Here is a 15,409-nt window from a genome sequence, read left to right on the forward strand (position 1 = left end):
GCCCCTGCCTCAGGGAAACGCTTACGACACGGCTCAGCTATTTGGGATCCCTCTCCCGGCTAATTTATGAGATAAGGGCTCAGGGAAGAATGTACAGCGGGAAGGATGTTCGGAGCAGCGGGGCCGGCGGGGGCTGGGAAGCGGGAATTCGGGAAAGGAGCAGAGAAAGGAGAGCGAGCACTGGAGGTTGAGCAGGTTTGGGGTCAAGGTGGAGCTGGGAAAGACAAGAGCTGGTTCTGCAGAAGGGGAAGGTTTCCATGAAGGTTATCCAGCAGCTCCATGGGTATTCGTGGAGCACAAGTGGCTGGAACACTGGGAATGTTGTCTGTGGAGCAGCCGTGTGTCTGTGCAGGGGTTGCTGGGCTGTGTGTGCACAGGAATCTCTGAGCTCAGAGTGACCAGGAGTGGATGGTTTTTCCTGTGGGAATGTTTGGATATGTGTGATCATGGAATTCTGTAATGGTTTGGGTGGGAAGGGACCTTAAGGATCATCCAGTCCCACATGGGCAGGGACACCTTCCACTATTCCAGGTTGCTCCAAGTCCCAGCCAGCCTGGTCTTGTACATTCCAAGGATAGGGCAGCCACAGCTTCCCTGGGAAATCCATTCCAGGGCCTCACCATCCTCCCAGGGGAGAATTTCTTCCCAATATCCCATCTAAACCCTCCCTCTGTCATTCACAACTTCTCTGGACAACCTGTTCCCATGTTCCTGGTGTTGGTGACTCTCCTGGTGATTTTGATTGTGGAGCACTTGGTGCCTGTGAGGAGGAAGTGTCGCCCTGCAGAAAATGGTCTGGAACACTTCCCTGTTTTCCTTGGATAAAGGAATATAAAATACTGGAGCTGAGGCAGTGAGGTGACCCCAGGACAGCTGGGATTGCCCCTTGTCCGCCCATGTTGGGCCATAAGGGGGATTTGGTGGTGGTGGGAATGAGTGGAGAAGGAATTTGCTGATCAGACTCCTGCTGGTGTAAACCAGCACATCCATGAGAATCCAAACACTGCTTCCAAGTCTTCCTGTTGCTTTGGGATGCTTTGAGGCTGAAAACTGGGAGCAGAAAGGGCAGGAGGACAGTGGAACCGGGGGATCTGTCCTGGTGTCCTGTGTTTTGGTTTCCTGGGCTTGACATAGAAATGCAACTACATGGATCAGAACATCCCTTTTCATGGAATGCCTTAAAAAAACGGCTCTTTTGGGGCTTCCTGCTTGTCACCCTCTGCCTGCCCCCAAATCCATCCCCGAGGCTTGATGCTGGAGAGAGCTTTTCCCACACGGAGCTGCTGTGGCAGGGGGAGAACACCTTGGAAAAGCCCAGCGTGATCCCAGCCCGGGGGGAGCTCCTGGCCACGGGAGGAGCGCTGGGGGATGAGGTGACAGTCACTGCGGGGCCTGGCTGGCGCTGGGGAAGGTAAGAGGCTTTGCCCGGAGTTCTTTGGGAGCCGGGAGCCAGCCCGTGCCGGAGTGGGCGCGGGGCAGCTGGTACAGCACTAACACATGACCGTCCCTGCGGGTAATCCCCTGGCCGTCCCAAATCCCAGCGCGGAGCAGCGGCCGCCTGGCTGCCTCCCCGGCCCTCCCACTCTTCCCGGAGGGAATAGAAAAACCAGCAGGCAGCAGCAGCCCCAGGAGCTGGAGGAGCTGAGCTCAGGGAATAATGACACAGGGAGAGAGCAGGGATACGGCGGGAGCTTGACGTCGGCTCTCAGCATGCTCAGGATGCGCTGGATCCGAGCAGGTAACGGCACGGACCCCCCAGCCCTTCCATGGCTTGCCTTGCTCTCCCCTCTGCCTCTCCATCTCTCTTCCCAGTGGGATTGTTCCCTGGTTCTCCTCTCTCTCCCCTCTGTTTGAAGCTTCCCTGCCTGCCCTGCTTGGTCAGCCCTCAACAGGAGCAGGTTGACATGAGGATGCTGCTCATCCCAGGGCCTGAGCAGAGCAGGGAAGAGACAAAAACATCCCCTTGAGCTCATCACCAACTCAGCTGGCATTCCTGGACACTGGGGGACAGCTGCCACTTCCATCCCAATAGGAGATTCCTGGAGTCTCTTCAGCCAAAGGACTCGTCCTCGTCCACTCCTCAGGGAAGGCTGGTGCCAAACGCCGCCACTGCTGGCATGATCTTGTGATGGTTTTGCTGGTGCTTCTCCCTCCCATTTCCCCAAACCTCCTTTTTCCTGGCCTCCAAAACTCCTTAATCCTGGGAAATGGGTAAGAGACATCCAGATGGAGTAAGGCCAGAGAGCTGTTCATGAGAGGGTGGATCTGTAAAGCCTGATAAAGGGCAGGCTGGCGTTTGGAAAGGTGATGTCAGCACGAGGCTCCATGAGGAGGAACTTTGCCCGTGTCCTGGGTAATGCCCCTTCCATAGGCTGGTGCCCTGGGAGCAATGCCCGGGCACAGACAGGGAGAAGCTTCAGGAAGAGGTGGCACTTGGGGCAGGTTGGAAGGAGTCCTGCTGGAGGTGTGACCAGCATGGAAACGGTGACACAGAGATCTGGCTGAGCCCATGCGTGGGATGGGGCGTGGAAGGGCTGCTGCGTGCAGGGAGATGGGAAAGGAATCCTGGTCAAGGAGGAGCTGTGGGATGACAGACGGACAGGTTTCCCTCTGCTTCCTCACCCTTATCAGGGAGAGCCCTTCCAGGACAGTCAGGAGTCATCCCAGAGTCAAAGTCATCCCAGCTGCCAGAAAGAGGGAATTAAATGGCTCCTGGGCGTGGTTATTTCAAGGAAGAGAGATGGGATCCTGCTCTGCTTTCCCTCTTCTGGATAAGGGCCTTGTGGATTCCTCCTGGTGGGAATGGCTGGAGTGATCTGGTGGTGAGGGTGGTGGAACAGGTTGTCCAGGGAAGCTGTGGCTGCCCCATCCCTGGAAGTGTCCAGGGCCAGGTTGGATGGGGCTTGGAGCAGCCTGAGGTACTGGAAGGTGTCCCTGCCCATGGCAGAGAGTGGATGATCCTTACAGTTGCTTCCAACTCAAGCCATGCCAGGACTCCATGATCTGGAGCTGGGAGCTGTGCTGGGAAGGTGCAGGTGAACCCGTGGGCACTTCCCAGCCCATGCCTTGGATCCCTCTGGTGTATCCCAGCCTGAGGATGGCGTTGCTCTGGCACAGCTTTGCCGCCCTTGCCGGGGAACCCTCCTGCCTCTTCCCAGTGCTGTTGCTGACTGGACTTTGCACTCTCCGATAAGAATCCCGGGACACTGAATGTGCCTGAGGAATGATTAACCAGCGTGTGCCGTGCCAGAGGACAAGGGAGCAGCTGTGGCTGGAGACACAAACAGGAACAGTCTCGTGGCTTTTGGGGCCGAGCCGGTGCATTCTGAGTGCCCGTCCCGTGCTCCGGCATCATTCAGGAGGGACAGCCATCAACATGGGGCATTTCAGAGGGATACCAGGACTAGGGATGGACAGACAGTGACAGAGAGCCAGGGAGGTGTCCTGCTGCTGTGGAGGGTACATGGGAACTCTGAGAAGGGGAGGGTGGATTGATCCCTGGAAGTGCCCAAGGCCAGGTTGGACATGGCTTGGAGCACCCTGGGCTAGTGCAGGGTGTCCCTGCCCATGGCAGGGAATGGAACTTGAATGAGGTTTAAGGTCCCATCCAACCCAAACTACTCCAGGATTCTATGATTGGATACCACACTTGGCTATCCAGTGGCTCTCACTTTTATTTTCATGGATATATCCTTTTATTCCAACTGACTGCCATGCTTGGCATGCCCTTGCTTATCCAACAGACCTTTCCTTCCCCCCGTTCTTCCTGCACAGCGGGGCATGTAATCATGGAATGCTTTGGGTTGGAAGGGGCATTAAAGATCATCCAGTTCCACCCCCATCCATGGCATTTTCTCCCTGATTTGGTGGATGATGTGGCCAGCCCAGGATCCCACACTCCAGGCTGGCTTCCAGTTGCACCTGGGGTGTGTTCAAGGCACATTTGAAGGAAAAGCCTCCTTCCCTTCCTGAGGGAAAATGTAACATGACACTCAGGGTCCACCACTTATCTCACTGAACTTTGGCTGCTTTTAGAGCTTTCCCTCTACTCCAAACACAGAGAGGGAAAGGTGGGAAGAGTGGCCAGGCCTGGCTGCAAATGGAGTGGACGGAATTCTTGGGGAATTTCCTGTCCACAAATGTTCCCAAGTGTGAACACTTGTATATTTCCCTGGGTTTTGTGGTGGTGGCGAGGAGAACTGGCTGGAAAAGCCAAGGATAGTTTTAAGCAGCCTCACAGTGCTTGGATCCAGCCTGGGTGTAAATGCCAGGCATTAAAGGGATTTTTGCTGGGGTTGATTTGATTTTCCCTGGTTTTTTTTTTCCATGGAGTCTTCAGTATCACCCAAACTTTGCTATGGAGTGGCAATTGTTCTGGTTTTCCTACCCAAGTAGTTTAGGGAAGGAGACAGTGCAGAGGTTGTGGGTTGCGCATGGAACAGGATTTTTGGAAGACTCAGGTGTGATATCCAAAGAACTGGATGTTTCATTCATTGATTTATAAAATCCTGGAATGGTTTCGTTTGGAAGGGACCTTAAATCCCATCTTGTTTCATGGGCAGAGACACCTTCCACTATCCCAGGTTGCTCCAAGCCCAGTCCAACCTGGCCTTGAACACTTCCAGAGGTTGGGGCATCCACATAATTTATGACTTTTAATCCTGAATGCCAATTGCTCAAAATCCACATAAACAGGAAAGCAAACATCTTATCAGCCTGCTGGATCTTGGCTTATCTCCTGTGTTATGACTAGCCAGGGTTTATGGACATTGATTCGTGGAAGCATTAAAAAGGATGCTTTGACTTTATTGGGAATGAAACACCTGCTTAAGTAAAGGAAAAGTTGGAAATTAGAGTTTTACAAGGGCCATCAAACCTTTTTACAGTTGGCTGCTTGCTGATAATGCGGTCAGTGCCCCTCTCCTGAACAGACATGGGGTTTTCCTAGATGAGATCCCATCTATCCAAAAAATCCCAGGAGTTCTGGGCAGGGGGAAATCCTACCTGTCCATGTCCCCTCTGTTCTGTCTTGTTTTAATTCAGGTTTTGGGAAGGGGTATTGGAATGGAGAGGTTAATCTGTGGGGAAGGCCAAGCCTGGATTGGACAGGGCTTGGAGTAACCTGGATGAGTGGGAAGCATCCCTGTCCATGGAAAAGGTGGCGCCATATGATCCTTAAGGTCCCTTCCAACCCAACACATGCTGGTTGATAAATATTCCAAAATTCACCTCATGGTGTTGAGGAGCCAGAGGGATACAGGGAACAGCCCTGTGAGGGCCTGCAGACTGGGAGCAGCTTTCACAGCCCGGGATGAGGAGTTTGGTTGCTGGAAGTTGTGCTGGTGTTCTCGGAAAGAGGAGCTGGACAAACTCAACCCAGTCCAGCAGGATGGGCTGTGGAATGTCAAGGTAGGGACCTTTCCTACCTCCTGGTTTTTAAGCACATGTAGTGTGGCTCTGGACATCCAGTGGGCAGCTGTGGATGCAACAGGTCAGGAATGATCACTGAGAGGGATTTTTACAGGATTTCCCACCCGTAAACGGTCAGGCTTAAGTTGGAAAACCCTGCAGGATCACAGACTCGAACCATTCCCCATTCTCATGTTGTGAAGGTGTTTTTCCCTCAGTGCCAGTTGTGTTGCAGCAGGGATTAGCTCTGGAGGTCTTTCCCCACTGCCACAGAGAGTGTATCCATGAGATTGAGGTCACCATCCCTGTTTTGCCAGGAGAAAAGGGCTTTGCCACCTCTTCCTTTCTTGTATCCATATAATCCCTTGCAGAGGCGACTGAACAGAAACAAGAGGCCTGGAGTCTTGGGAGTTTCTTTCACCCCATGTGAGCAGAGATCATGGAATCATGGAGTCATTTAGGTTGGAAAAGCCTCCTGGGATCATCCAGTCCAACCATTCCCCTGGTGGTGCACTACCAAGGCCACCACTATCCTGTGTCCCCAAGTGCCACATCCACACAGATTTTAAATCCCTCCAGGGATGGGCACTCCACCACTGGAGCCTGTTCCGATGCTTTGCAACCCTTTCCACGAGGGAATTTTCCCTAATATCCAACCTAAACCTCCCCTGGTGCCATTTGAAGCCATTTCCTTTTGTCCTGTCCCACGTTCCTTGGGAGCAGAGCCTGACCCTCACCTGGCTCCCTGTCAGGGAGTTGTGGAGACCAAGAAAGTCCCTCTGGAATGTTTTTGACCCCAGTCCCTTCCTGGGGGTCTCTGCTAGGAAAATCCTTGTGCCTGGTATTTAATTTGGACACAACTCATTCCCACCCATTCCCAATCGACCTCCTGCTCCTCTCCTCCCCATGGCACATCCTCAGGTATCATGCCAGGAGCCTTCCCTCTGGATTTGGGGCTCTCCAGCCAGCCCAGCGCTTTGAAGTGATCCTGGGAACACCCAGGGAGCTCACGGGATGGATGGGATCCAAGCAGCACGTTTGGTATCTCGGCTGTATTGTCTGGGAAGTGTTTGCTAAATCCCTGGAGTAGGAAATATGTTCCAGGATGGCTCAGAGTTGGTCAGAAAAGGCAAACAAGGGTTTTTTTTTTTAAAAAAAATGAAACCTCAGTTCCCCGTGAAAAGTGGGTGTGGGAATAGCCAACATGGCAGTAATCCCTAGGGAATTTTGGGGTTTCAATAGTGAGTTCAATTGTGTAGAATCCTGGAATGGTTTGGTTTGGAAGGGACCTTAAAGACCATCCAATTCCACCCCCTGCCATGGGACCATGGAGACAGAAATGACAGCCCTGGACCTGTCCCACTTCTATTGGTCATGCTAGATCCTGGGAAAAGTGGGATCCTCCTTGGGAGATTTGTGCCACGTGGCTGTGGAAGGGTTTTGACACCCCTTGTGATGATTTTCTTGGAAGACAACTCTGGAGCAGACATCCCAGCTGTGTGAGCAGCAAGAAAACCGTGGTGACCCAGCGCTCCTCCTTGTGAAAGATCCGTGGTGGTTGCACAAATCTTGGGGTGGCCCTTCCCAAGCCCTGGAAAACGTCCCATCCAGATAAATGGGTCTGCTTTTTCCTCCCAGCCTCCTCTGGAGATTGTCCAGCCTGGACAGACCTTGGTGCCTCCCAGCTGGAAGGGAGGGAATGATGTGTTCGATCTGGACACGGTGTTCCCGGCGATGCTTGGCTGCCTCTGCTCCTATATCCTGGTGCTGTTCTGTTCTTAATCTCCCTCCCTGAGGATTGTTTTGTGCTGCCGGGGTTTCCAGGAGAGGCAGCACCTCTCCAAATCCTGAGTTATCCTGAGTTCCCTCTGTGTGTGGTGTGGATGTCTTAGAGTTGGGCTGATCGTGGCTCATCCTGGCTCTCCAGATTCCCTGAGAGCCTTTCCAGAGCCACAGTGTTGCCCTGCAGCGAGGTCAGTGTCCAGGGACTGCATCCCTGGGTTCTTTGCTTGGAACTAGGAGAGCAGCAGGATCACAGCTCAGGATCTGCCATCAACTTTGTCAACTCCTTGTGGTTCCTTGAGTGTTCCCTCTCCTGGTCATTGCCAACAGGGGAAAGCTCTGGGCAGGTGGATCAAGTCTCTTCTTGACACTGGTATGTAGCTGCTAATTATATTACTAATTTTTTATCCATTCTGGCAATAATTCTCTCTGAGGGAATGGTTTGGGATATGGATATCAACCTTCACCACCATAGCAGTGTCCAGGAGCTCATCCACATCATGTTATCCTATGGAAAATGTTCCTCCTGTCCCCCAAAGCTGCAGTCTGGATAAAACAAGGTCAGGTGAGACACCTCAGCAGCAGGATCCTCAGGAGCTTTTCCCCATCCCTGTTGTCCCCAGGGATGAGGCCCCAGCCTCGCGCAGCCAGATGAAGTGGCCTCCTGCGGTCCTGTTGTCCCTGCTCCAACACCCTCATCCCGGGAAGGGAGATAAAGGCGTTGTCTCCAAACAAACAGGGCAATGTGCCCCCCTGGGCAGGCACCTTGGAGCCTCCCAAATGGAGCCGCTGTTCCTGCCCTCGGAGAGCATGAATGGACAAGCGCGGCATTGACGGCCGCGGGGACAGGGACAAACGCGCCTCTGTGTCCCTCCTCACACCTTCCCCTCCTCCTCCTCAGCCCCCGTTCTCCCAGGACAATGGCTCCATCCATGCCAAGGTTCACAGCTGGCAAGGGCGGGGGAAAGGCCAGGACAAGGGTGGGGAGCTGCCACGAGAAAGGGATGCAGGAGGGAGGACAGCTTTGGTGAGGGGAGATGAGGGGAAATTCCAGGAGGGTTGGAGGAGAGAAGGTGCTCAGAAGGAGGGCTCAGGGAAGTTTGGGAGGGAGGATCATCCTTTCTGCCTCCTCTTCCGGCAGTTTCCCAAGGAACGTGCCCATGGCCTGCCATGGCACAGCAGGATCATTTCCTGTGGCTCCTCATGCTTCCTGTGCCTTGGGATGTCTCTTACCAGCACTTTCTCCTCTTGGGAGTGGGGAATGGAGGGTGTTATCTCCTTATCCCTGAGTCTGGGGTGTTTCCCAGGGCCATGTCCACCTCATCCAAAAGCGCTTTTTTTCAAGTATATTAATCTGTGGATGTAAGCTAAGGAGTTGTGGGGTTATGTAGGAGCAGAGAGAGCTTTCCAGGGAACAGGGAGATGCTGCTGCCTCTGGACACTGGGTATTTAGGGAATCCTGGAAGGGTTTGGGTTGGAAAGTACCTGAAATATCATCCAGTTCCACCCCCCTGCCATGGATTTGCTTGTACTTCCTACCAGGCCAGTTAATTATTCTTGCCTCTGGAGCTGGCTCACTGTTACCCAGCTTGTTGCTCCTGAGTCTTTCCTGTAAATCTCTTTTCTCCCTCAGCCTGAGGATTTGGCTAAATTCCACTGTCCTGTATCCCTATCCCTGATCACTGCTTTCCCTGCACCCTGCCCTGTCTGGCATGGGATAGTTTCTCTAGGAATGCAGAGGGGTTGAATTTGGGATATTGGCTGGGAGCTCACCAAGAGCTCACAGGAAGGAGGGAGTCAGGTACTGGGAACAATCCTGGCCCCTCCATGCAGAAGGTTTGGTGGGATGTGTTTGTTCCCAGCCCGTATCCATTGCTCTATTGATTAGTTCATTTAAATTCCCTGACAACCAAATTCTCACAAACCCCCAAATCCTTATCTCAGTTTGGTGTTTTCCTTGGGATCTTATCCCACAGATCCCAGAGCTCATCCTTGGCTGTGTTTTTGGTGTGGAATTAGTTGGAATTTGGACCTCGTGTTTTTTGGTCTGGTATGAGCAGGGATGCAGGAGCTGCCCCTTTGCTGTGGAAGGGCAGGGCTGTCCTTGGGAATGGGCTGGCTGGGGCATGTCCCCAGTATGGGATCCTCAGCATTGCCTGGGACAGTCCCACCTTCTGTGATGGGAAGGGACATGGGCTGGGTTGGGATGTGTAGGGATACATCCCAAAGGTATCCTAATCCAAAGGAAACTGCTCAAGGGTGATGTTCCTGGGGGAAGCCAAGGATGACAGTAATGGGATGAAGAGGGGCTGTGGATCAGAGATAAGGCCTGGGATCCCCTGGAAATGCCTTGGACAGCCAGGACTTTGCTCTGGGGTGGTCTTTGGGGAGCTGTGGGAGCACTGGCTCCGTGTCCCGCTCCGGTTACAGGAGCCCCCTTTGGGGGCTGGTTATCATCCCAGTCAGGTAATAAAGAGCATTAATTAAGCAGGAATGCTGGGCTGGGATCCAGGGGGAGCCAGGGGCTCCTCCAGGGTCACCAGAAGGGACGGAAGCAGCCCAGGGTTGGGCACGTGTGGCAATAGGGACGTCATCCTGCTGTTCCGTATGGAAGCTGCTTAGTCCAGGTGTGCGTCCCAAGTCTCTGGGTTTGCTGAGGTGGCAGGCACGGGAGGGATGCTCTTCCCAGCTGGAGCAGCTCCTCCCCGCGTGGTAGAGCCGTCCAGGACGGGAAGAAGCTCCGAAGCCAAGCGCTGGCCGCGCGGCTGCCCGGGCTTAGGCGGTGTTTGGTTTGTTTGCCACGGCGCGGATTCCTGGTGCTCGGGGCCAGGCCAGCAGCCAATCCTCCCGGGCCGAAGGATAAACACGGCAGGAGGGAGAAGGGGGTGAGGAGCGGCGGGGGGCCCCGGGAATGTGCCGATGCTGCAGCCTGGCCCCAGGATTGCACAACCCAGCCCTGGTGCACGGACACAGGCGTGATGAGCCCGGAGTGTGCCGGGGCTCTGCGCCTCGCCAGGCTCCGGCACTGCTGTGGCATCCCAGGTCATTCCTGCTGGAGCTTCGTGCTCTGTGTCCTGCCCATCTATCCATCTATCCCACCTATCTAGATGCTCCATTAGGAGAGGGACCACATGGAACCAGAAGCTCCTGGGGTTTCCAGATCCTATTCCACCGTGCACCATTTTGGGTATTTTATCACCTCCCAGGCTGTTCCACGCCTCAGTTTTCCCTGAAAGTTCTCTGGTACATGGCGCCAATGGCACTGGGAAGCTCTGGGCTTGGCACAGCCTCTTCTCCTGCTCTTTCTCCTCCTCCTCCTCCTCCTCCTCCCCAGTGTCCCCCCACCCCTGGCTGATGTTCCCCAGCCCCTGCAGAGTGCTGACCTCGTCGTCATCTCCAGCTTCCCACATCTGGTTTGTGTTAGCGCATCCCGGGATGAAGTTCTCCAGCTCTCTCCCTTCCTCCCACCCCCAGGTGACCCAGGCAGGATTAGGGGTGATTTGAAGACAGGCAACAGAGTAGGAATTGAAGAGGGAGGGGGGGGACTGTTATAAATAGAAATTCCATAAACTTCTCAGCCTATCACTCCAGGAAAATTCCGGGTTAAATCCCTCAGACCTGTAAATATGACAGTTCACAGAGGCCAGGCTCTGTTAACTCTTTCCAAGCCCTATGGACCCTGTGCCCATCTCTGGGAGCACCCTAAACTGGGACAAGGAGCTGGGAAGGTGCCACCAGGAGGGACGAGCCGGTTGGGGCAGGGAGGAGGTGGCAGGGGGGTGGGAAGCACCTCTGTTGGGATGTGGAGCATGTTTGGAGGTTTGGGGAAGGCAGAGAAAACCAGTCCAAACATTGGGATTCCTGACATTCTCACACGTCCGGGGGCCTCAGCCTGCCCGGCTCCGCTCACGAGGAGGGTGCTGAGGGTTTTAACTTCTTGTTCTTCAGGCAGAGCTTGGGTTTTTTTGGGATTGCCATGGCTCTTTTCCCAGAGAAGGGTTGGAAAGTGGAGCAGTGACATGGTGGGAGAGCAGGGTGGCAATGCCAGGGACGGGAGGAGGATGGGATGTAGGGACCTGGCAGGTTTGGGATGGGTGAGCTCAGTGCTTTCCTGGGCTGCTCCATCTTTCTTTGCTGGGATGAGATGTGGGAGCCTGTCCCATGCAGAGCCATGTGGGTGTTGAGCTCCCCTCCTCGGTGGCTTCCCACTAATCCCCACTTGGGAGGGGGAGGGAATGCCTGTCCCCTTGGGATCTCGTGACTATGGAGCAGTATTAGCTTTTAATTAATCACCTAAGCTGGCTTTGGTCAGAGCCCGGCTGCATGGAAGCTCTGGGCGGTGGGACATTCCTTGTCCCTGCCCTGATGTCCCTGGATTTGTGCAAATCCCACTATCCTGGAGCAGAGGAAGGTCCTTGATTTCTGGTGGGCAGCCCCATCTCCCCCCAGCCCTGGCACACCTCTCACATCACCGGGCTTATCTCACTTCCCCAAGGTGACTTCGAGGAAGCAAAGGAATCCTGGAATGGTTTGAGTTGGAAGGACTGTGAAGCTCATCCAGTACCATCTTGCCATGGGCAGGGACACCTGTCAGTGTCCCAGGTTGCTCCAGGTCCCATCCAGCCTGGCCTGGAGCACCTCCAGGGATGGGGCAGCCACAGCTTCTCTGGGCACCCTGTTCCAGGGCCTCAGCACCCTCAGAAAATCGGGAAGCACAGCATCCTGCTGTCTATAGAGGGCTTCTCGTCCTGGAGGGTTCCTGGGCTCCTCTTCCACCACAGAGGAGCTCCTGGAGTTTGGAGGTGTGAGGGAAACCTGCTGGGGTTGGACTTTTCTTGGACAGGCTGAGTCACAAAAATTGGCCAAGTGCTCCTTTTGCTGCTTTGATCGTGGATCCCAGTGCCGAAACTTGGGACGAGGACAAGTTTCCTCATGGCCTTTGGGGTGGGTGTTTGCCACAGGCATGCTGTGATTTATAGCCTGGGGGATTTTTTTTGCTAAGAGGGAGGCAACGGAGCACAGGGAGGGTTCCCACCCTCCTGGAGTGCTCATCCCTGGCAGGAGGTTTCAGGAATTTTATGGGATGACAGTGAGGGCTTGAAGAGGTGCCTTGGGAGATGTGTTTGTGCTGAAGTGTTGGGGGTGGGCTATGGCAGAGATCCTTAGGGATGAGCAAGGGACACATGGATGGCCATCAGTGAGCTCCCATAACTCCGAGGGTGGAGCTACCACATCCCAGGAACTTCAGGATAGGATGTGGCTGTCACAGTGGAGGGACAGAAGCAAACCCTGTGCTCCCTTGGGATCTGCAACTCCATATGGGATATGATGGAGATCCCGGAGGCTCTGCCTGCTCCATCCTCTCCTCACCTCAGTGCTCACCTGGAAGCAGCATCATGTGTCTGCTCCAGATGTTCACATCCTGCTCCTCTGTTCACGTACAGCAACACCCTCACCCTGTCCCCAGGTCCTGGGCTCTGCCACGGAGATGTCCCAGAAACGAACGGTCCCCCGGGATTTTCCCCCCCTCCAGCCAAGGTTTGTGAGGCAGAGCTCCCTGTATCCACACACACCCTGTCCGCTTGGCAGAATTCCTAGCTGGATTTATTTCTGCCGATTTGCCTGTCTTGGTATGAAAGGGATTTGCAGAGGGAGAGCTGCAATTGGCCGGGATGGGCTGGAGCCCCCCGGGCCGGCCCTTGCAGATCAGCAAGTGACCTTTCCCGAGGAGCTGGGGGATCCAGGCGGGCAGGGGCTTCTCCTGGGCTTTCACGTGGGGTCTTTCAGGATGGTCTTTCACTGAGTTCCTTATCAGAGCAGGGGGAGTTGGATCTTCTCTTCCACTTTCTTGGCCGTGCCTTTGGCACCGCGGTCTGGCTCTGGCCCCGGTGGCCTCCGGACTCCCACTTGGGAGAGACAGATAAAGGAAGGATTTTCTGTCAACAAACCCTGCCCAGCTTCCCTGGAACAGGGCAGGGAGGGGAGGAGGAACCCTCTGGAGAAAGGACAGGGAAATCCACAGCCTGCCCATGGGGCAGAGGAGAGGGAGGAAGGTCGGGCGTTGATCCAGGTTGTGGTGGAGAATTCCAGTGTTCTGCAAAGGGTCCAAAGGGAATCATAGAATCCTGAGTTGGAAAGGATCCCAAAGGATCTGGTTCCCACCATGTGTCTGTGTCCCTGCCCTGGCTTGTCCCACATGCCCCATCCCCTGGGATGAGGCTTTACACTGGGATGCAGTGGGTATGGACAGCTGGCAATCCCCAGGGATCTGCTGATCTAGTGAGTCATCCCTGCCCGTGGCAGGGGGGTGGGATGAGATGATCTTTAAGGTCCCTTCCAGCCCATTCCATTATTCCATGATTCTCAGATCAGTTCCTTGACTGTGTAAGGGTCTGGTGGTGTTTCCAAGGCCCTTTGCTCTCTTTCACCTGGCTCATTCTTCCACCTCCTCTCCCCTCCAGGCCACGACATTAATGGAGCTCTGGAACCATCCAACATCGACACCAGCATCCTGGAAGAGTACATCAGCAAGGAAGACTCTCCAGAGATGTAAGTGCTTCCCTTGCTCTGCAGCAGGAACAGTGTTCCTTGTGATTTTTCCATGGAGAAATCACAGAAGCCTGGAATGGTTTGGGTAGGAAGGAACCTTTGGGTCAGAGGGGACCTTGAAGCCCATCCTGTTCCACCCCTGCCATGGACAGGACACCTTCCACTATTCCAGGTTACTCCAAGCCCTGCCCAGCCTGGAACACTTTCAGGGATGGGGCAGCCACAGATTCTCTGGAAACCTGTTGAGCAGTTTCCAGCCCTGAAATGTGAGGAATCATTTAGGAATCACCTCTGCCTCCCCAGAGTCTTCCTGGATTTCTCTTTGCTCCTCTATCATTCCCAGCTCTTTTTCCTGTCTCTTCCTGGCTTCTTACCTTCAGATTTTCCCGGTCTTTTTTTTTTCCATCCCTTTATCTCCCACAAGGGTACCATAAACACTTTGCCTTAATCAGAGCACTGGGAGCTCAGATTAAATCCCCAGGACTACATGAGTTTGCAGAAGGGAAGGATCTCCCTGTGTACCCCAGCTTTGGGAAGGAGGACGGAGCAGACCTGGAGACCAAGGGAATCTGGGAGCAGGGCGGGGATCTTTGGCATGGCTGGTCTGCAAAGCTGGAGCACAGTGAGCACATCCTGCTGGCTACACATTCCTTGAGCTTCATGTCCTGGGCACTTCAGAACTTCTTGGGTGGATTTTGGACTCTTCCATCAGTCTCACTGTCTCGTTGCCCTGACGTTGTCCCGTTTTCTCCCTCAGCTGCTTCCCTGAGATCCCTGCTCCTGCCAGCTACACGCACCCCCAGCCCTCCAGCTCCAGTGGCATCCCCGCTCCTCCCGGCAGCTCCATCGGCAGCGTGAGCAATCCCTCTCCCAGCGCTGCCCTCCACCTCCCTGCGGCCGGCAGCCAGCTCCCCATGCGCCATGGGCCCCTCCTGGCCGCTCCCTGCGGAGCCGCCTACGGAGCGCACCTCAACTGCAACAACAACAACGGCATGGTGGTGCCCAAGGGCTTCCTGCCTGGCCACTGCCTGAGCAGCGTGGTGCCTCCAATCAAGTCAGAGCCCAAGGCCTCCTACGCACCTGGGTGAGTGGGAACGGGGTGGCGGGATAAGGGTGGGCGCTGGCATGGAGGATCCTTCAGGCTGGTGGCACCTGCAGGGTCCCACGGAGCTGTGGCAGCGTGGCTCTGTGGTAAGTGCTTGGTTTTGGGCGAGTGGAGCTCCTGAAGCTTCCCAGAAGGTTTTTTGGGACCATCCCCCATGCCATTGTAGAGTATTGGATACCTCTGCTGGACATCTGCAGGTGGGAGAACATTGGAGCAGTTTTTAAGGAGGAAGAGACACAGAATAAACTGGAACAAGACAAAATTCAGTCTCTGGGATGGAACTCAGCCTCTCGGATGTTGCCATGACTATCCCAGAGGATAATTCACTACACTGGGCAGGGAGATGTTCTTCTCATGGCCTGATGATGTAGATGCTCCCCTCCAGAGAAGGAGAAGATGGATCTGAGCTGTGTCCTGGATCAGGATGTGTCCTGTTCAACAAGCTCTGGGGAAGAGGAAGGGCAGGTTCTGAGATTGCTGATGGACCCAGCTGGAGAGTTATTCCCAGGAGGAGAAAGGATATGGTTCCTGCTCTCCAGGATGGAAGGAAGGGATCAGTAACAT

The 15,409-nt window shown here is 54.6% G+C and overlaps 1 protein-coding gene across 6 annotated transcripts in view; it reads left to right on the forward strand.

The window, feature by feature from the left end:
* The window catches only part of MYRF (myelin regulatory factor), a 51,357-nt gene that overhangs the window by 10,989 nt on the left and 24,959 nt on the right, over positions 1–15,409 (forward strand). For all 6 annotated transcript variants that reach the window (XM_063158313.1, XM_063158312.1, XM_063158315.1 and 3 more), the window contains exons 2-3: positions 13,653–13,740; positions 14,498–14,824. In XM_063158313.1, coding sequence (XP_063014383.1) covers positions 13,653–13,740; positions 14,498–14,824 — 415 coding nt within the window. The remainder of the gene's footprint in view (positions 1–13,652; positions 13,741–14,497; positions 14,825–15,409) is intronic.

The sequence above is a fragment of the Melospiza melodia genome, chromosome 6, assembly GCF_035770615.1.
Source record: "Melospiza melodia melodia isolate bMelMel2 chromosome 6, bMelMel2.pri, whole genome shotgun sequence".
Classification (NCBI taxonomy): Eukaryota; Metazoa; Chordata; class Aves; order Passeriformes; family Passerellidae; genus Melospiza; species Melospiza melodia.